General features: G+C 34.7%; 1 protein-coding gene across 9 annotated transcripts; it reads left to right on the plus strand.

Moving 5' to 3' along the window:
- Positions 1–15,445: 15,445 nt before the first annotated feature.
- Positions 15,446–17,078, plus strand: LOC131054794 (uncharacterized). Of its 9 annotated transcripts, none has more exons than XM_057989398.2 (5): positions 15,446–15,735; positions 15,825–16,022; positions 16,108–16,176; positions 16,276–16,325; positions 16,668–17,078. In XM_057989398.2, the coding sequence occupies exons 2-5, from the start codon at positions 15,889–15,891 to the stop codon at positions 16,907–16,909; spliced, it is 495 nt and encodes a 164-aa protein (XP_057845381.1). In that variant the 5' UTR covers positions 15,446–15,735; positions 15,825–15,888; the 3' UTR covers positions 16,910–17,078. The 9 variants fall into 9 exon arrangements, with proteins under 9 accessions (XP_057845381.1, XP_057845382.1, XP_057845383.1 ...); XM_057989399.2 differs by having other exon boundaries at positions 15,447–15,735; positions 16,276–16,319; XM_057989396.2 differs by having other exon boundaries at positions 15,451–15,735; positions 16,102–16,176.
- Positions 17,079–17,674: the final 596 nt, after the last annotated feature.

The following is a 17,674-nucleotide window of genomic DNA, read 5'->3' on the forward strand; positions in this document are numbered from 1 at the left end:
AATAACCCAAATGTGTTACCTGTGTTTTAAGGTTTTATTGGGTGTGTGACCACTTTTTTCTTCATCATCTTGGTGCACTTACTCGCTACCTCTATACAAAATGTTAATGTTGCACATATTATTTATGGAGGAAATCCTATCAATCAATACTCCTGCATACCTCCTTTATCCTTCCGTTCATTTCACAACCATCACCTATACCCACATATTTATATGTTCTACCTTCTTATTATCAAGATCCACTTACCTATCATAATGTTATATCTCAATCACAATCCAATATATCCAATTACAACTCATCCACTTAAGACATTATCAATAATTTAGCTCAAAGTGTTTCATCCTTACAATAACCATTGATTTCCTTAACCCGGTCCAAATTCAATGTTCCTACAATAGATACTGCTAGCCCACTTTCCAATGACATTGTCCATACTCCTGTGCCACAATACATGGAGGTTCCTCATTTGGAGTTATAAAATGGAAAAGGTCAGCCCCAAAATCATGTGAAAACTTTCAAACTTTGTGTAGTGACTTATTTCATGATCAAAGGCTCATGAAAAAATTGTTCACTTGTGTACTCTAAGAGATGATTATTTGTAATATTTTTGTTCCTTGCCTCCTTTACCTCCTTGGTCAATTAATTCTTTCCATCTATTGCCTAATGTGTTTGTGAAAAATTTTAAAAACAATATTGGTCCTCAAACTACCTTAACTAATTTGATGTATTGTAACCAAGGATTTAAAGAAAAGTGATATATTTTATTGCTAGGTACAAACATTTTCTCTCACAAATTTCTTATCTTGTGCCTGATGGTGATGTTCAAATATTTTTCCTTGATAATTTGCAAAAGGAAATTAGAGATAACCTTTTGTTTTTAGATTATGATGCTTTCACACACTTACATGCACAATACTTCATAATTATCAATTTCATAAGATTCCATTTGAATCTTAATCATCAATGGCTCTGATTGATAAGAATGAATCTCAACAACAGTCCTTTCAAAAATTAAAATATTTAGAATTTCATCAAAGATCAATAAAAAATATTCCAATCATATTGTTACACGACTACAACTACAACATAAGGTCTGGCCCCTTTATCATCAATATTTAAACATCAAAATTTTACTCCTCTTTCTAAATTATTACATAGTAGCACACTTAAATTAATTAATATTAATGTGATAAATATTCCTCCTACAAAAGCCATAGATAACTCTAAACGTTTGCCAACTTCCTTTTATCCTAAAAGCTTTTTCCAATACCATCATCAACATAGCTATTATATTGATAAGTTCTATGAATTGAAACATTTGATTCAAGATCTTATTGATTCCAACACTACAACATTGGAGGATGGGAATGATAAAGAAAATAAACCCATTGCACCTCATAATGAAAACATGCAATTCTTGACCAATCCTTTGCCTCCCCAGTCTACCAATGTCATTAAGCCCAAACATTCAAACACTATATAGTCCCAAATGATATGTGTGTAGAGGATAATAATGTTGTGAAAAGGTTATTAAGCAATCTAGGTCTAAGCCTAAACCTAACTCTCTCATCAAATTTGACTCAAAAGAGATTATTGATGTACCCAATGGACCATTATACATTATCCAAAAATTAAAAGAAAGATCTCATGAGGGCTGCTCACTGATCTAGTATGTATGGTAAATATTATTACTAAAGAAAATCTTATACACAATAATTTTATCAGGATACATATGACAAGTAATATGTTATGATTAATTTGCATGAGGGTTTTATTTTTCCCATTATAGGTCCCATCACCATTATTGTAGATGTTAGTACTAAGTGCTTTGATACATTACATTTACTGTTATCCCTACCTCTGACCAATATTATGTGTAGTTGGGACATCCTTGGATTAATGTCATGAAAGCTATTCCATCTACCATCCATAAATTTATGAATCTCCCTCATGATGAGTGTATTATCATGATCAATCGTAGTCTTTATAAAACCTTATAAAGATGTAGAAACATCACTTTTGATTTCTTTTGGCCATAGAAATCTAAACCTTTGCAACCTCATCAAATATTATTTTCTTATCTTATTAAAATTGAAATATGAAAGGATATTAGCCTTGAGTAAACCTAAGGAATCTTCACCTATGTATTTTCCTTCTCCACATCCCCAAGCTATAATTCAAGACTACATCTACTCCTATATATGTTGTAGTCCCACTTCCCGCATGCTATGAAAGAAAACACATAGCATCCTACATCTTTGAACCTAGTGATGTTTCTTTTGATCTTCTTATAAAGGAAAAAAAGATGCCTATTTTGATTGATTGCCAACATTTACAAGATTCGAGTCATAATAAGAGAAATCATAATGTGAGAGAGAGACTACCAAAAAAGATGTTGTGTCATGTCTCATGATATTGCTTTCTAAACCATTTCATCCCCTAAGATGGAGAATGTTTTGATTAATAAAAATGGAATAGGTCCAACCAGTACATATCCATAAAGAAACACCTAGGGTGAATGAGGGATGTGTATCTAGCCAAGAAACCCCCAACTAACATAAAGTAAAAACCCAGGAGGGATACTTGAGAACCAACATAAAAGCTAAAAAACCAACCTCAGTCTACTTACACTTCTCCTCCTTTTTCCTATTAAGATCAATCTTTATGATCTGGATATCCTATAGAGAATATTTATGCATGTTGGTAGCCTTACTATAAGATGAGACAACCTCCTCAAATTTAACTTTAAGGGCCTCATGGGATCACCTAATTTCTTCCATCTTTGATTTTATCCTAGTAATTTTAAGCTTAACATCTAGGTCATTGATTTTGTCAATCACCTTGTTCAAGATCTCCATTAAACCAACAAATTCATTAGCCACCTTCTAGACTATGTCCTTGTCCAATGCCTTAACCCATGTATTAGACCTAGCTTCAGCTTTAACAACCACCTCAAACCTATTTATCTTTCTTATTGCCACATTCGTCTACCCAAAAATCCATTTGAGAAAATCATCCTACCTTTGCAAATCATTGTGAATGTCCTTCACAATCTTACCGAGGACTGTGATAAAAGTCAGGGGCTTAGGTATTTGTATAAAGCGGAGGGTTCATGGGAGGAGAGGGAGAGTTAGCATCGATATTAACATTCTTATTTGGGGACCAATCCAAGCCCATGGTTGTAGAGGAGTCCAATTCATAAGAGAAAATGGATTCAGATTCTAAATGCTCAATAATTTCCACTTCCTTATGCTTCTTGACCTATGGTTTCCTCAACAAGGTCCTTTTTAGAGGTGGCAATGGCTTTGAATTTGGCCATGCATGTAGAGTGTTTTCTAGTAGGGAATTTAGGGCCTAAATGATATACTTTAACAGAGTTGCAAGGGGTTAAAATGAGGTCAACAAAGAAATTGGGGTCATAGGTGGACCCAAATTCAAAAGTGGGGATCCTACCGTCCAAATGAAAATAATGCAGCCTATGAATAAGACCCTAGTGTAGGGGCTTTTATTTTAGCAATATCCCTAGAGACATATTGAGATAAGGAAGATAAAAACTAGTAATGGAAGTTCATTCTTATCCCATATCATTGGTGGTTCAACATAGGGAATATATCAAGGTGAAATCTCCTCTTTCTACCATCAAGTCTAAATTATTTGGTGAAGAGTACGGTAGCCTCCTTCCAAATACTTGGGAACTCCTCACGATTGTAGCCACTTTGCAATTTAGAAACCCCTTCACCAGGTTGAAAGAACTAGTCAAATCTTCCTTATAATTCTCCTTAGGTATTTTGGGGAAGGAAACCCTATTCAGAGCTAACCCGGTAGCTTTCACTATAGTTTCTTTAAACACCACAAAAGTAGTGCTCCTATTATTCATAGCATCATTTTTCTAGGCTTTAATGAAGGTCGTAGATGAGTAAAAGCACAAAATTGTGTCACATTTCAAGCCAACTTATTAGCACAAGTGAATTTAAGTAATTCTAACTAAAAATTAATTTTATTCAAATATATGGCCTATATATATTCATCATAGCTAAGTTATATATGGGCCACAACTTTTTCAAATGGAAATATATACAAAATGTATATTTTATACCACTTTGCCCATTTAATTACCAAAAATTACAAAAACTTAAAACAATCGATGTTTCAACAACTCCTACTCTTATAAATAATATTTTTTTGAAATGTAAGAATACCCTTTTATAGATCTATAAGTGAATTTTTCAAAATATATATCTTTTAATATTTTTATTAGGAACATAAAATTAATGCTCCCAATCTTCATAACATCATTTTTTTGGGCTTGAATGAAGGTCGTAGATAATTTAGGATTATCATCTATCATGCCCTACACATAAGAGTCCAAATTTCCTAGAATAACCTTTCTCTAGAGTTCACCATTATTTTTAAACTTAGAGAACTCATTTGGTACAATCTAGTTCAAATTGCCTCCCATCTTCTCAAACCTAGAGGCCAAAGTGTGAAAGCGACAAGTGTGAAAGCAAGAGTAGTGGGTACCAACAAAAATTAAATCCTACTACCTTATCTAGCTTGAAAAGGAAAGGGAAAGAGTAGAAAAAAATTAAAAAATAATCATGGGATTAAACATAGTTTATGAGAATGTCATTCAAGATTATTAAATCGATGATATTGGTCCCTTCATGCAATTGGAGCCAAAATTTCAAGTTATTAACCATCATGCCTAGACCAGCTAACTTGTCCACCACCCTGTTCTCCTCGTATCGCACATGAAAAAGATTGACTTCATAAAAGGTAAGATGAAGGGTGTGACATTTGTTCATGAGAGGAGAAACCTTCAAGTCCAACCTAGCCACCTTATTCAACATCATGTTGGTGTTATTAGAGTCATCCTCAACAACAAGTTTTCTAATGCCCAAGATGGAAAATGTTGAATTGATCCCATTTATGCAAATTTTTAATAACTCTAGGAAAGAGCCTATCTTAATCAGCCATATCATAAATTAAAGTTATCTATGAAAAACAATGATTCATTTTCTTTGCACACTAAATATCCTATTATGATTTATTTGGATTATCAAAGTTGATTGTAACATTGTGGATATATAATGATTATGATGATATCTATGAAATTTTTTGAGACTAATCATGAGTTATTTTTAATATTTTCAAAAGAATTAATCCCATCTCCTAGTGACAAAAAAAGTGGCTCATGATTAGAGCATGGTCCTTATTTAGAACTTGCAGGAGCTCCATATATTATTCTTGTTGTGGCTCCTCTTGCATCTTTTCTAACATGCCTAAATGATGTTAAGAAGAAGAATCTATTTGGCATTCAAGTGATATAGATTACAATCACATTGACAAACTTTGTATTCTTGAAAGAAGAGTCTATGCACGGGTTAGTCTTAATGACCTTATGATCAGAAGGAGATACCTCTAGGATATCACCTAGGCCATCATCCAACATATCAAAGACATCATTCAAGAATGCCTTATCAGACATATCAACAATAGGAGGCAGAAATCAGATGTAAGGTGATTCATGTCAGGTCTAGCAAAATGTTGAGGAGTAGATTAACTACCCTTGAGATGAAAATATATCAAGGAATAAGTAAAACTTCGCTACCTCACTTAACTAGCAGTTTGGTGAGCCAGGAAGATCAATAGTAGGAAAATAAAACTATGCTAAACTAGCCAAGAAAAATTATAAAATAAAAGAAGCATGAAGCATAAAATGAAATGTTCTAACTACAAAAACTAAAACCTAGTGAGATATAGATTTTACCATCAACTTAACAAAGGCTCAACTTTGGACTCCAGTGCGCTACTAGGGTTTTTGTGCACAACATTGTTGTCTATACACCAAGTGAATGAAAAAATATTAGAAACCACATTGAAAGTAGCTCCACCCTCCTTGAACTTGTTTTCTATCTACAAATGCTCAGATGTGGAAAAATGTTGGGCCTGGATAGGGGTTTTCTTCAGCCAAACATCCATTTTGGTGTTTCCATAGGTCTATTTTTCTCTCCTAGAGGTACACGAGTGTTATCATCATCATTGTATTTGTTTATGTGGGTATGCCAACATGGGGTTTGACTTAGATTAGTTACTATATAACATAGTACTTTCCCTCTTTTATGTGTGTAGATACAAATCTAAATAATTTAATTTGTGACAATGACACCAAAAAGCAAAGTAGAGTAGATTTAATATAAGATCTAGGTTGGGAGATTTTTTAAATAAGCTCTACTAGTGGTTGGAAAGAATCTCTTGGAACAAAGGTGGTTGTGTAGAGTTCTCTCTTATTATAGGTTTGTCCTTGTGATGGGTCTGAGATGGTGTCAACATCAAGTGGGTAGGGGTATTCAAATGATGGTATCCTTTTTCTAGAGATTTAAACTAATTCCTTCAATCATGACGTGGTTCTGTCCCTGAGCTCTGGTGGGTCCTTCTCCTTAGACCCCTTTCACCCTATACAAGAGGAATATTATTTGGCAAATATGAAGGTTTCCATTCTCTAAGATAAGGTAACTAGGTACTTTCCCTCTTAAATGTGCATCTATCAAGGAAACTTCTAGGTTTTGGAATGATCCTTTTAATAGTGAGAATTCTTTTTCTACTAATGGTGTCTGCATTGAGCATTCTATTATTAGAAATAGTTTACTAATAAGGATCCCTCCTTGGATCGGACTCTAGATAAAATTGTGAACTCTTTGGTGGTAATTATTTTGGAATATGCCCTAATATTGTTGTTGTAAGGAAATTGGCCTCTTCTCACTTATCTATTAAATATATTATTACCATTTTTATGCTCCACGTAGGATTATTCCTTTTTGGTTATCTTTGAGCCAAGGCTATCTTCATATTCTTACTTCTGGTCCTAGTTATTCAGTAAGAAGCACTTCTTATTGTGCAAGTGGCACTTAGGTTTTAAAAATTCTATTTATTTTCCTGGTGGTATCTTAATTTGGGTTCACGTTTTTGGTTTTCCTTTGGAGTTTTGGGATGAAGAGATTACTATTGGAATTGTCAACTCTTTTGAATAATTTTATTCTCTTAATTTTTCTACTAAGAGTAAAGCCAAACTAGTCTTTGCTTGTTTTTTATGTTTGTGTTGAGCATCTTAAAGAGCTTCCTTTATAGATTTGATTGAAATATTGTTTCTATGATATTAAATTTGAGAACTCTGCTCCTTTTTGTTGACTCTTATCTTTTATGGGTCACTTATGCGATGCTTGTCTAAAAGATGGTCATCAAAATTTTGGTCCCCCTCCCTCCCCCAATGGGAAGGGACTTCTTACTTATCCTCTTTATTTTTCTAGAAAGTTCCTTCCTTTTCTTTGATTTTATATTCTCATCCCTTAGTTGAGGTTATGCTCAATAAGTTGTAGTCCCCTCTTGCCCCTTCTATTGGTGAGATTGGGTTGATGGATTCATGTGAGGTGAGGAATGTTTTGGAGACTCTTCCTTTTGGTTCTATAGAGATCTCGGGTGCTCCTTCTTTAGCTTCACTTTTCCAGTTGGCTTTTTTGGATAATGGAGCTTGTCATAATATCATTGTGGTTGATTTGGTGTCAGTGAATGGCCCTTGGATGGATCATGTTCTCGATTTGGTTCCTCTTGTCGATTTGAGTTGTGTTTAGGTGGAGGAGCCTCTTCCTCAGGTAAACCTATGATTCAGTTGCCTTTGCTTGTTTTTCCTTATTTAGCGTCTAGCTTCCCTCCCCATTTGGACCCAGATGGGGTTGATGTGGAGAATTTTACCCCTTTGGTCCCTCTCATGAATATTCGTTCTCTTGAAGGTCCTTCAATGCCCCTTGTGAAGATTCCTTCTGTAGACACCTTAACTTAGATCCTAAACCAATTAAATAAATATTTATTATTTATTTAATCTATCTACTTTTCCTCTATTAACTAAATACATACTTTCATTTATTTAATTAATTAATTATCTTGTTCTCTTTCTAAATCTTAACCCACCAACTTGTTCACGTAGAATTATTTTCATTAAAATGCTAGTAATCTTGTCTTTTGATCTCGGGGTTCATTTGATTTTCCTTAGTCCCCCGTATCTGCCAAATTAGGGGTGATCATCACCTCCTTCATTCAATCCAAAGGTGCATCCCCAGTAATCAAGAGTTTTTTTTATTGTCCAAGTTTCTATTCTTTAATCCTGGATAATTTATTCTATTTGCACCAAAATAGTTCAAATCCCATATGAATTAGGGTTTAGAGATTTAGGTTTCCAGATTCATTTTGATTTGGATTTTTGGGTGCAATAATCCATATTATGCATCCTTCTATGGCATGTTGAAAAAATATATTTGATATCTTCAATTTTCACCATTTGTTTCCAAAGACAATGAACCCTCAAACCAATTTCTTTTGGAATTGGCTTTGCTGGTTTCCAAAAACACACATTAGAAATCATCAAGCTTTACCAAATCTCCTACTGATTTCTCAATCAACCTTGGCCAACGAACAAAATGGTCAAAGCCAAATTCCTTTGCACTTTAGGCTCCACTAGACCTAGACAGGTATACCTTAATCTCCAAAGTATGAAGAGACTTCTTTATAGTGAATTAAAGCTTGTCAAATTAATTGTTTGCAAGAATGGTAAAATGTTTCCTGCAACTTTGCTTTATTATGTGCTTTTAACTTTCTTTAATCTGAAAACTTGAATGTTATTAATAGTGAATGAATTCTTATAAAAGAATGCTATTGGAACCTTAAGTAATTATGAAAGAACAATAATGATAGGAATAAGAAGTATGTTTCCCTAATGAGGACCTTATGCACACCAAATTTACTTAGAAACAACTAACAATAGACCAATGCCTTATCTGACAATTTATATGTTACTTAGAGGATCAATATTTGTAATCAACTTTGGAAAAAGTTTAAAAAACTCACAAATATGTAAGACTATCGCTGCAATGGTTTCATTATATGTTGCAAGAATAACAAAAACAATTTTGTTTCCTATACAACAACATGTGATTGCACACTACAACAAATCTTAATTAGATTTATCCAAAGAACTTGATTCATCAACACCATGTAACATAAAATGATCTAGAGATAAAGACAACAAATCTTATTTATTAATTTTACAATAAAAAATAATACAAAAGACACCAACTCACAGGTACTTCATGATATTCTTGCTTGCACAAGAATGACTTCATTTCTATAGACTTGCTTTAACATAAAACTACTAGTCCCAACAAACAATCTGAAAGATAGGAGCTTGTAAATTGTGAACTCCTCCTTGTATACAAAAATGACTCCCTATACATATGCAACTCAAAAGACACAAATGAAAGGACACACCCTTTCATTAGTACAAACTAAAAACTGAAAAAAAACAAAAAAACTAACTAATAACTCCCTAACTGCTATAACAACTAACAATATTACAAAACATATTACAATTGAAACAAATTAACTCTAGCCATCCATGACCAAGCCACATTTCTGAACATGTCGTAGGTAGGCCTCATCCTTGTAAGTGCTAGCATTGAAGATGATATCCCACACTGCAATTTCTATAGTTACAAAGTTTTCCAACAAGTCTACTATCTCTACCATGTCAAAGGTGTCAGCCTGTGCAATTTCTAGGGAATCATTAAGTAATGATAACATTCTCTAATCCCCACAATCCTTTCCTTAATCTACCCGTTTTCATATATCACTTCTGGAATACCATGCCGCACAATTCCCTGACAATCATCATATTCAACCTTTATGTCTGCATCGAAATTCTCATGCTTTTTAATCAGTCTTGAGATTATCTCAATAATTACACTGTATGCCTGACTAGCCTTCTTATCCTGCAAGAGCATATGTAATCTGTCAGAGTTTCTCTTATGTGACATACTATTATCCATATTCTTCTTGTAAATTGTCCAGAAGTCTTCAAGAACTTCATTTAACTTTTCAAATCTTTTTGACAATAGGACACATGTTGAGTCTGCCCTTATGTTCAACATTTTCTCTTTCAACTTCTTATTTTCTTTATGAAATTTCTCACACTTCTTCTTCAATTTGGATTCATCTGTTACTTGGGGTACATGATGACCTCTACTTCTAAAGTTCTCTTCATACAATGACTTGTATTTCCCTGCCTCTTTTACTAACATCTTCATCTATGCCTTATTCAATTTGGAAATATCAATCCCCATATCTACTATGACAATTGGATCCACTTCACCAACTTTTAGCTTCATCATATGACTGACAACTTTATCAACATCAATTATATTTGGCCTTTTATTTGGAGGATAAAGAGCCCACAACAACATAGCTTCCTCATCTTGGTCATACCTTGACCCAATGAAAATATCATCAACTCCTTGAATATCCGATTTGAATTCTTTATTCTCTGAATTTAACAAACTGTCAAAAATATATGAGGCACCGAAATCCCAGCCAGGAAAAATAATAATCCTCACCTCTGAAAGCAATTGTCTCCCTCTTTGAGGGGTCATCGCATCCATCTCTGCATCAATCTCACTTTCAGCCTTCTTGTTAACTCTGCCTCATTATCTAGGGTGATGTCACGGATTGCATCCTTCAATATTTTGCCTTTTAATTGATACAAAAAGGTCCTAATCTCTTTAGACATAACAAAAACATCATCAGACACAAAGGTGTTATGCTCCTCCAATTTGGCATCAACATCAGCATTCACCCTTGCAACAATTTGATCCTATGCTTCAGGTTCCTCTTCTCTTTCAGACATTTTATATCTTGAGACAACCTCATTTTCACCTGATTCACTTTCAACTTCTTCTTCCTCCATTTCCTATAGTCTTTGTATTCTTTCTTCTAATTTATGATTCAAATCCTGAAAAATTTGTATAGCTTCCTCTAACTCCTTGTTTCTGAAGATATCCAGAGCTTCAATATGCTCATGCAAGTAATCACCAAGATTCTTCTTTTTTCTACACTAGTGTATATAGCCCTTTGGGTCATAATTTTTCCTACTTGTGTGCTCATACAGATTATAATCCTCTATTAACATTCTGTCAATAACTTTATAAGCCTTTGTTGATACAATGGTGAAATCACCAAAATGCAGAGTTCTGGGTAGAAATGTCTATTTATGTGCACCCCCAAAATTCTTAGCATTCGACACACTTACCTACCTTACAATTTCAAGGTATGCAATTATATGAGGCACCAATTTTGGTAACATATAAGGGGCATCTTCAAACCCATAAATTCTAACATATAAGAAATCTTGGCATACGTACCAATCACCCCAATTATTATTCACTCTTGTATCTCCATGCTCATGGCGTCTAAGAAATCTTTAAATTTCTTTTGAGAATGATCCATCACAAGAAACCACAAAAATCTTTGTATAGTGGTTGAACAAAAAGCTCTCCAAATTTGACATAATGAGATCTCATGAATTGATAATCCCACAGTGATACCTACAATTGTATTGGCTGCTCTTGCCCATCCTCACCATAAACATTTAATTTCAATTCTTCAAGCCACAACCCCTTGGGTCACCAGTAAAACAAGATAATATGCATCAATAATGAATAAAATTTAAAAGATTTATCAGGGTTTTTGTAAAGATTTAAGAAGCCCTCATGCATTTTTTCTACATTGTAGGCAATATAATCAAATTGTCTCATCTCACACATTTGTATATCTGTAGTAAGTACTAGAGGTCCGATTCGAGCCACATCTAGAATCTCAACTCCTCCTGCTTGATCGCATGCCATGCATGTATATTGCAAATAATGTCTCAAAATGTTGATGTTGAATGGGGGGCCCATCTTCATGTGTCAATTTCCCTTTCTCAACCTTATGGATGGTCAAATTCCTCCCATTATATATAGTATCCATCTTTTTATATTCTTCTTCCAGCTTCTCGAAAGACAGAGGCACATCGGATTCAAAACCAAGACCAAAAACCTCATGAATGGTAGCTACTGAAAGATAGATGAAGGCATCGCCACTTGGTAATTGGATACATATTTTCATGTAATCATAAGCCCTAGTCAGTGCTTTCAATAATTGAATATTTACAAAGACATTAGGGACCACTAGCTTACCCAATCCATTCGTCCATGGGTTTGAGACTAGGGTCGGCTTGCTCCTTCGTGAGTAATGATATAAGAAAAATTCATGGTCTCTAAGCCTAGTTCAGACATCACCAATTTTCTTAAAATCGTCCTCTATCTAGTCACTAATAGGCAAAGTAACCTTAGACCTTCGGGACTTGGCTCCTAGTGAGCTCATCTAGTCAATCATGTCCTGATTTAACTTCCGCTTCTGCACACTTTCTCCACCTTTAGACTTCTTTGAGGCACTATCAAAAAATTCAGTGACCTTCCTCTTTCCTTTGGAACTAGAACCCTCCATATTTGAATCCTTCAAGATTTTTGAAATTTGATTTTCTATAGTTTAGTTTCACTGCAATCTCTCTGTTCACTTCAACCTGTTATGCAAATTTCTTAGGCAAACTTCCATATATAGATTTAATACACTAGGAGCATTTACTCAATTGAAATTGTGCTATGATTTGCCTTTTGCAAACACAGACCTATCAGTTGCCTGCATTTAATAATGGTAGGTGGATTCATTTCAAATCTGATTTGATAATGGCGTTCACCCTTTGTTCCTATCAGCATGACTTTTCCCAATCACTCCATCGGGCATCGATGTAGCTCATTTTCCCTCATTCTGATGGTTATAGCTTCCTCGATGGCTCCACCTTCTAGCTAGGTTTTAATTTCACCTTTATTTCACATCAATGCAGCCCATTCCGATGTACCTTCCTTCTATTCCTCCATGGCATTATGCCCATCGGGTATTGGCATAGAACCATATATGTTCCTCTGATGGCTAGAAGTTATTCCGATGAGTCCTCCTTCATAGTCCACATCTTGTTTGTTACATTGGGTCACCTTATCGGGTATCATAACAACTCATTTTATATTTCTCCGATGACCAGTGACATCGACCTCATACTTGTGTATCTTTTTACTTCTCTAGTCTATCGCCATACATTTCCCCGATGAGATCTCCTTTCTCACACCCATCTCTGCTCTCTCATCGGGTATCGGTGCAATGAAAAATATCTCCTCCCAATGAGGTGATGATAACCCAATGACTTCAACTTCAATCAGTGTAACTTATCCCGATCAAGTCTCCTTCTCTGTGCTCAGCTTGTCTTCCACATCGGGTATCCGCATAACCTGAAACACCTCTCCGCGATGGCTTAAGTTACGTTGATGACTTAGTATTCTCCTCCTTTTTGTATTGCCTCATCGAAATAGCTCCAACTGATAACACTGCGTTTGCCACCTAGTCCATCAGGTATCAAGGTAGTGTAAGATGACACTTTTCGATGACCCGATGACATCGCCAACAAGTTTTCTCCTGCATCCGACATTGGCATAAGTTATTGCGATAACCTCATCGAGTATCGGGGTAACTTTTTCTCCATGCTTCCGATAGTGAACGCTACGTCGATGACTCCGCCTTCTTGTTATGCTATCAGTGTAGCTCTTCCCGATGGATCACTAAATCTCCAAACTTTCTTCCTACCGATCGCACCTTGAGAAAATGCCATCAACCTCACTAGTGTGAGTTTTTCCGATTGACACACACCCTTTTCTCCTAGGCAATCTTATCGGGGTGATTTACGCTGATAAACATGATTTTATATTTTATGAAGAGAGGGCTTTCTTTCACAAATGTAACTTTCCACAACCGTGCTAATGGAGTTCTAAGGCACTAAAAACATCTCTGAATGCACTCATGAACCAGCTTCTATGATGAACCCTAAAATGTGCTCTTGCAATGCAAAGACTGTCATCATACAGGTTATCAAAATGTCACCATACTTAATGCCATCCCTTAATATGCCCAGGTGATACTTGTTCATATAGATTCAGGCTACAATTGGATTTCTTTGACACAACAACATATCTCCTACACATAATCCAACAGTAAATGATCTTATGATGAAAATATACATATTAAACATCAATAAATAGCACAAAATATTTTGCAAAAATATGTGTTAACAGGCTTAATTGTGACAATCTGGAGTCTTGCATGATGATAGGAAACCCCTTCAACAATGTTTGCACTAATGTCCATTAGAGTCCTAATGATCTTCCAATATTCACTAAACATTCTTTTGACTAAATTTAACAATTTCCTGCATTTGCCAAATTTTTGTCACCCAAGCCCCGTTTTTTGGTCTATCCATCCTAGGGTCAACAAAGTAGGAAAAAAATTATTGATTTTTCTAACATATCTGCATCACTCTGGACTTCTTAAAAAAGATAGATAAAATGTGTCTCACTCATATTTCTCTTAAGGTTTTCATGCTTTCTTATTTAACTAAATTATTTCTCATTGCTTTTGGAGAGGCTTGCATTCATCAATTATTGAATAGTAAAGTATTCATGTTTTATTTATACTGTAAATTAAATATTAAATTTTAACCTAATTTTGGGCTCTTATCAGTCCTGTTGGTTTTTGGATTGCTGTCTCTAGTTTGTTGGTGTTTTGTTCGTCAGTTGTACTTTTCTTTGGTGCTATCTTTTGCATTTTGATGGGCTTTAATGTAAATCTTTTGATCTTTTGGCTGTAATGGGTTTCAGGGGCCCATCAAAACCTATTTTCCCTTATTCAAAAAAAAATTATTATATTTCAATTAATGTCAATGTCAATTTGGATTAATCCATGCATTTTTAAGAAAAAAATTTAATTATAGTTTTCACTAGAAACTAAATTATGTTTGATAAGATTATTTTGTTCTTGTTTTAGTGGTGTTTGTCTCTAATAGTGAGACTTTATATTCAACAAAAAGTATTTTGAATGTGTACTATTATTCTCTTTGATCATTTTCTTTCAACAACTAAAAACTTGAAAACTTGTCAGAAGCATACACATTCTTCTAACCATGTTTGTACAATAAATTTTGTTAACTTTGTTATTGATCATATTTGTGCATACACATTCTTCTAATCATTGCAGACCATGTTCATACTAGAGACTTTGTTAACTTGATTATTGATCATATATGTGCATACACATTCTTCTAATCGTGTGCCAACTATAGGCTACTATGTTAAGCTAGTAAAAATTAAGAGATTTTATTTATCATTTTTGTGCATACACATTCTTTTAACCATGTTCATACTATAGACTATAATAAAAGTCTAGCTTTCATGCCTAGCATTTACACTTCATATATAATTATCTTACTTTTATTGATTGAAATCATCTTCACTAATTAAATTAGATAATATTTTTAAAAAAAATCTTATGCAAAAACTATAAACTTAACCATAAAATTTAATAGAAACAAATTTCAATACATTAATATTTCAATATACACCCGAAAAAAAAAAAAAAAAAAAAAATCTATAAAATCTTTTTATCACAAGTCCCAGACCCAACCCATATAATTTTCTTGTGATGTCCGAAGTCCCAACCCACAACCTACCTCTTCAGTATCTTCTCTGTCACGCAACAATTTTGTTTTTGCCAAAATTTATTGACTTTGCCTCCACGTTTCTCTCCAACTCCCTCGCTCTCGTTCTGCTTATTTATACCTTCCATCTCCTTTGTTTCCTTACCATCGGCTTTGGATTTACCCTAGTTACTCAGCTGGGTGAGCTCTCTAGGTTTTCAAAAGTAATGTCAGTTACTAAGGATATTTCAAGGTTTTGGCCTGCAGAACACAATGGATCGCGGATCTGCTGCAGGTACTTGTGAACTGGGTTGTTCATATCTAGGATTTTTCAATTGGATCCGTACGATTTTGTTAATAATTGTATTATTTTGTTTCTTTCAGATTCCAGGCTTATCAGATCTGCTAGTGTTGTGGAGAGCGCAAGGGTTAGGAGGGCTTTGAGCAGATGGAGGCCAGGGGAACGGGAGATCGATATGTGGACAGAGCTGCTGCGCCATGGTCCTGTGGAAGGCAAGAAAGTCTTCTACTGCTTCCAAAATGGCGCTGGGCGAGAGAAACGGAAGAAAGAACCAGAGAGATGTAAGTAGCCAGACAGATTCTTACGAGTTGTTGTTCTTTACATTATTTTTAAAACTAATCTAAAAAATGTATGTTTTAGCCTCAGTATTGAAGGGTGCAAAACTGAACTTCATTATTCCGCTCCAAGAGGTCAACTGACAAGAGCTCTGTACAGGTATGAAAGCCCGTTAAAATATTCAAGCCCGTCTATCAAATTATATGTTTTATAAATAAGATTGCGGCAAATTTCTGAAGAATGTGTATTGATATGCAGGAAGAAGAAGTGGATCCCGGATCTGGAGCAGGTAAACCAACCGGGTACATGTAATTTTATAAAACGATTTGGGTGGTTCTCATTTAATTATTTCAATTCGGTACAATGTTGTAAACAATTCTATAGTTTTGAATTTACCTGAGATACTAGGCTGGGTTTTTGTATTTGGATTTGCCTGAGATACTCAGCCGGTGAGCCATCTAGGGTTTTTTAAGGTAGCATCAGTTAGGTAATTTCAAGTTTAGGGCCGACTGGACATAATGGATCATGGATCTGGAGCAGGTAAACCAACTGGGTAGTTGTGATTTTATAAAACGAATTGGGTTGTTCTCAGACAGTTTTTTCAATTCGGTACTATGTTGTAAATAATTGTATTGTTTCGTTTTCTTCAGATTCCAGGCTAATGAGATCTGCTATTGTCGTGGAGAGCGCAAGCTGTAGATGGAAGCCAATTGAAGCTCAAAAGAGGAGATCCGTGTCCATTTTCGCTAGTGGAATGAGAAATCCGTCTTTTGAGCAAATAAACCGCATTTCTGCAGAGCTGAAGCCTCATGGTGTTGTGGAAGTTTATAGTGGAGCTTGCAGGAATTATTTCCTTTGCAGTCCTGCAAGACTGTTTTCTCTTTTTGTGTAGTGTAGGGTTTCATAAACAGAGTCTGAATGAGGGCATTCTAAATAAGAAAATGTAGTAGCACATGGTCTATATTGCTGTGATGCTACAAAAATAAGATACGTTTAGAGATCATGTACCACTGGCATAGTTTATATATATATATATGACATTTTTATTGATTATCTTTTCATATTTAGATTTCAGATAGATTTGAAGAGAAAATGTTGTTCCTTTAAACTTCTTTTAGCTTCCTAAATGATACTCTAGTATAAGATTTTACTGTTCTTTTAGCTTCCTTAATGAAAACCCTAGTATTAAGGAATTTGGTGAAAATAAATAAATAAAATTACAGTTAAGATTGATGATTTCCAATTGCATTCTTGGAGGTTGTTTTGCTGCCTCAGATGTGGGCTTCGTAAATAATGTTCCCACCCACAGTAGATAATGCTCTCTGTGTATTTTCTGATGAAAAACCGTGGAAGGGGTTGCTTGTTTTAGCTTTATGCCTTGCCTGGTACTTTTACCCTCTCCCGATCGTTATGGTTAGTGGCCTTGCGTAGAGTTTTAACTTTGTCTTGGGCAGAGGTGCCCAGCAGACCATCACTTATGTAATCATTTTTATTTATCAATATATCTTTCTCTTACATACCAATACATTATGTAAATTAAAATAATTTAATATTCTGGTAATCTTTGTGGCAACACTTCTTCATTAAGACTTTCCTCAAAAAAAAAAGACTGAAGATTTGTGTAGAAAGGTATTCAAGGCAGATATTTTTGGGAGAT

Source organism: Cryptomeria japonica, chromosome 3, assembly GCF_030272615.1.
Source record: "Cryptomeria japonica chromosome 3, Sugi_1.0, whole genome shotgun sequence".
Lineage (NCBI taxonomy): Eukaryota > Viridiplantae > Streptophyta > Pinopsida > Cupressales > Cupressaceae > Cryptomeria > Cryptomeria japonica.

What these genes read in the sequence shown, in the direction of transcription:
- LOC131054794 (XM_057989396.2), top strand. Translation starts at nt 15,889, where the DNA reads ATGGAGGCCAGGGGAACGGGAGATCGATATGTGGACAGAGCTGCTGCG. An exon ending in CTGACAAGAGCTCTGTACAG is followed by an intron (nt 16,177 to 16,275) that starts GTATGAAAGCCC and finishes ATTGATATGCAG; the next exon opens with GAAGAAGAAGTGGATCCCGG. An exon ending in GGTAAACCAACCGGGTACAT is followed by an intron (nt 16,326 to 16,667) that starts GTAATTTTATAA and finishes CGTTTTCTTCAG; the next exon opens with ATTCCAGGCTAATGAGATCT.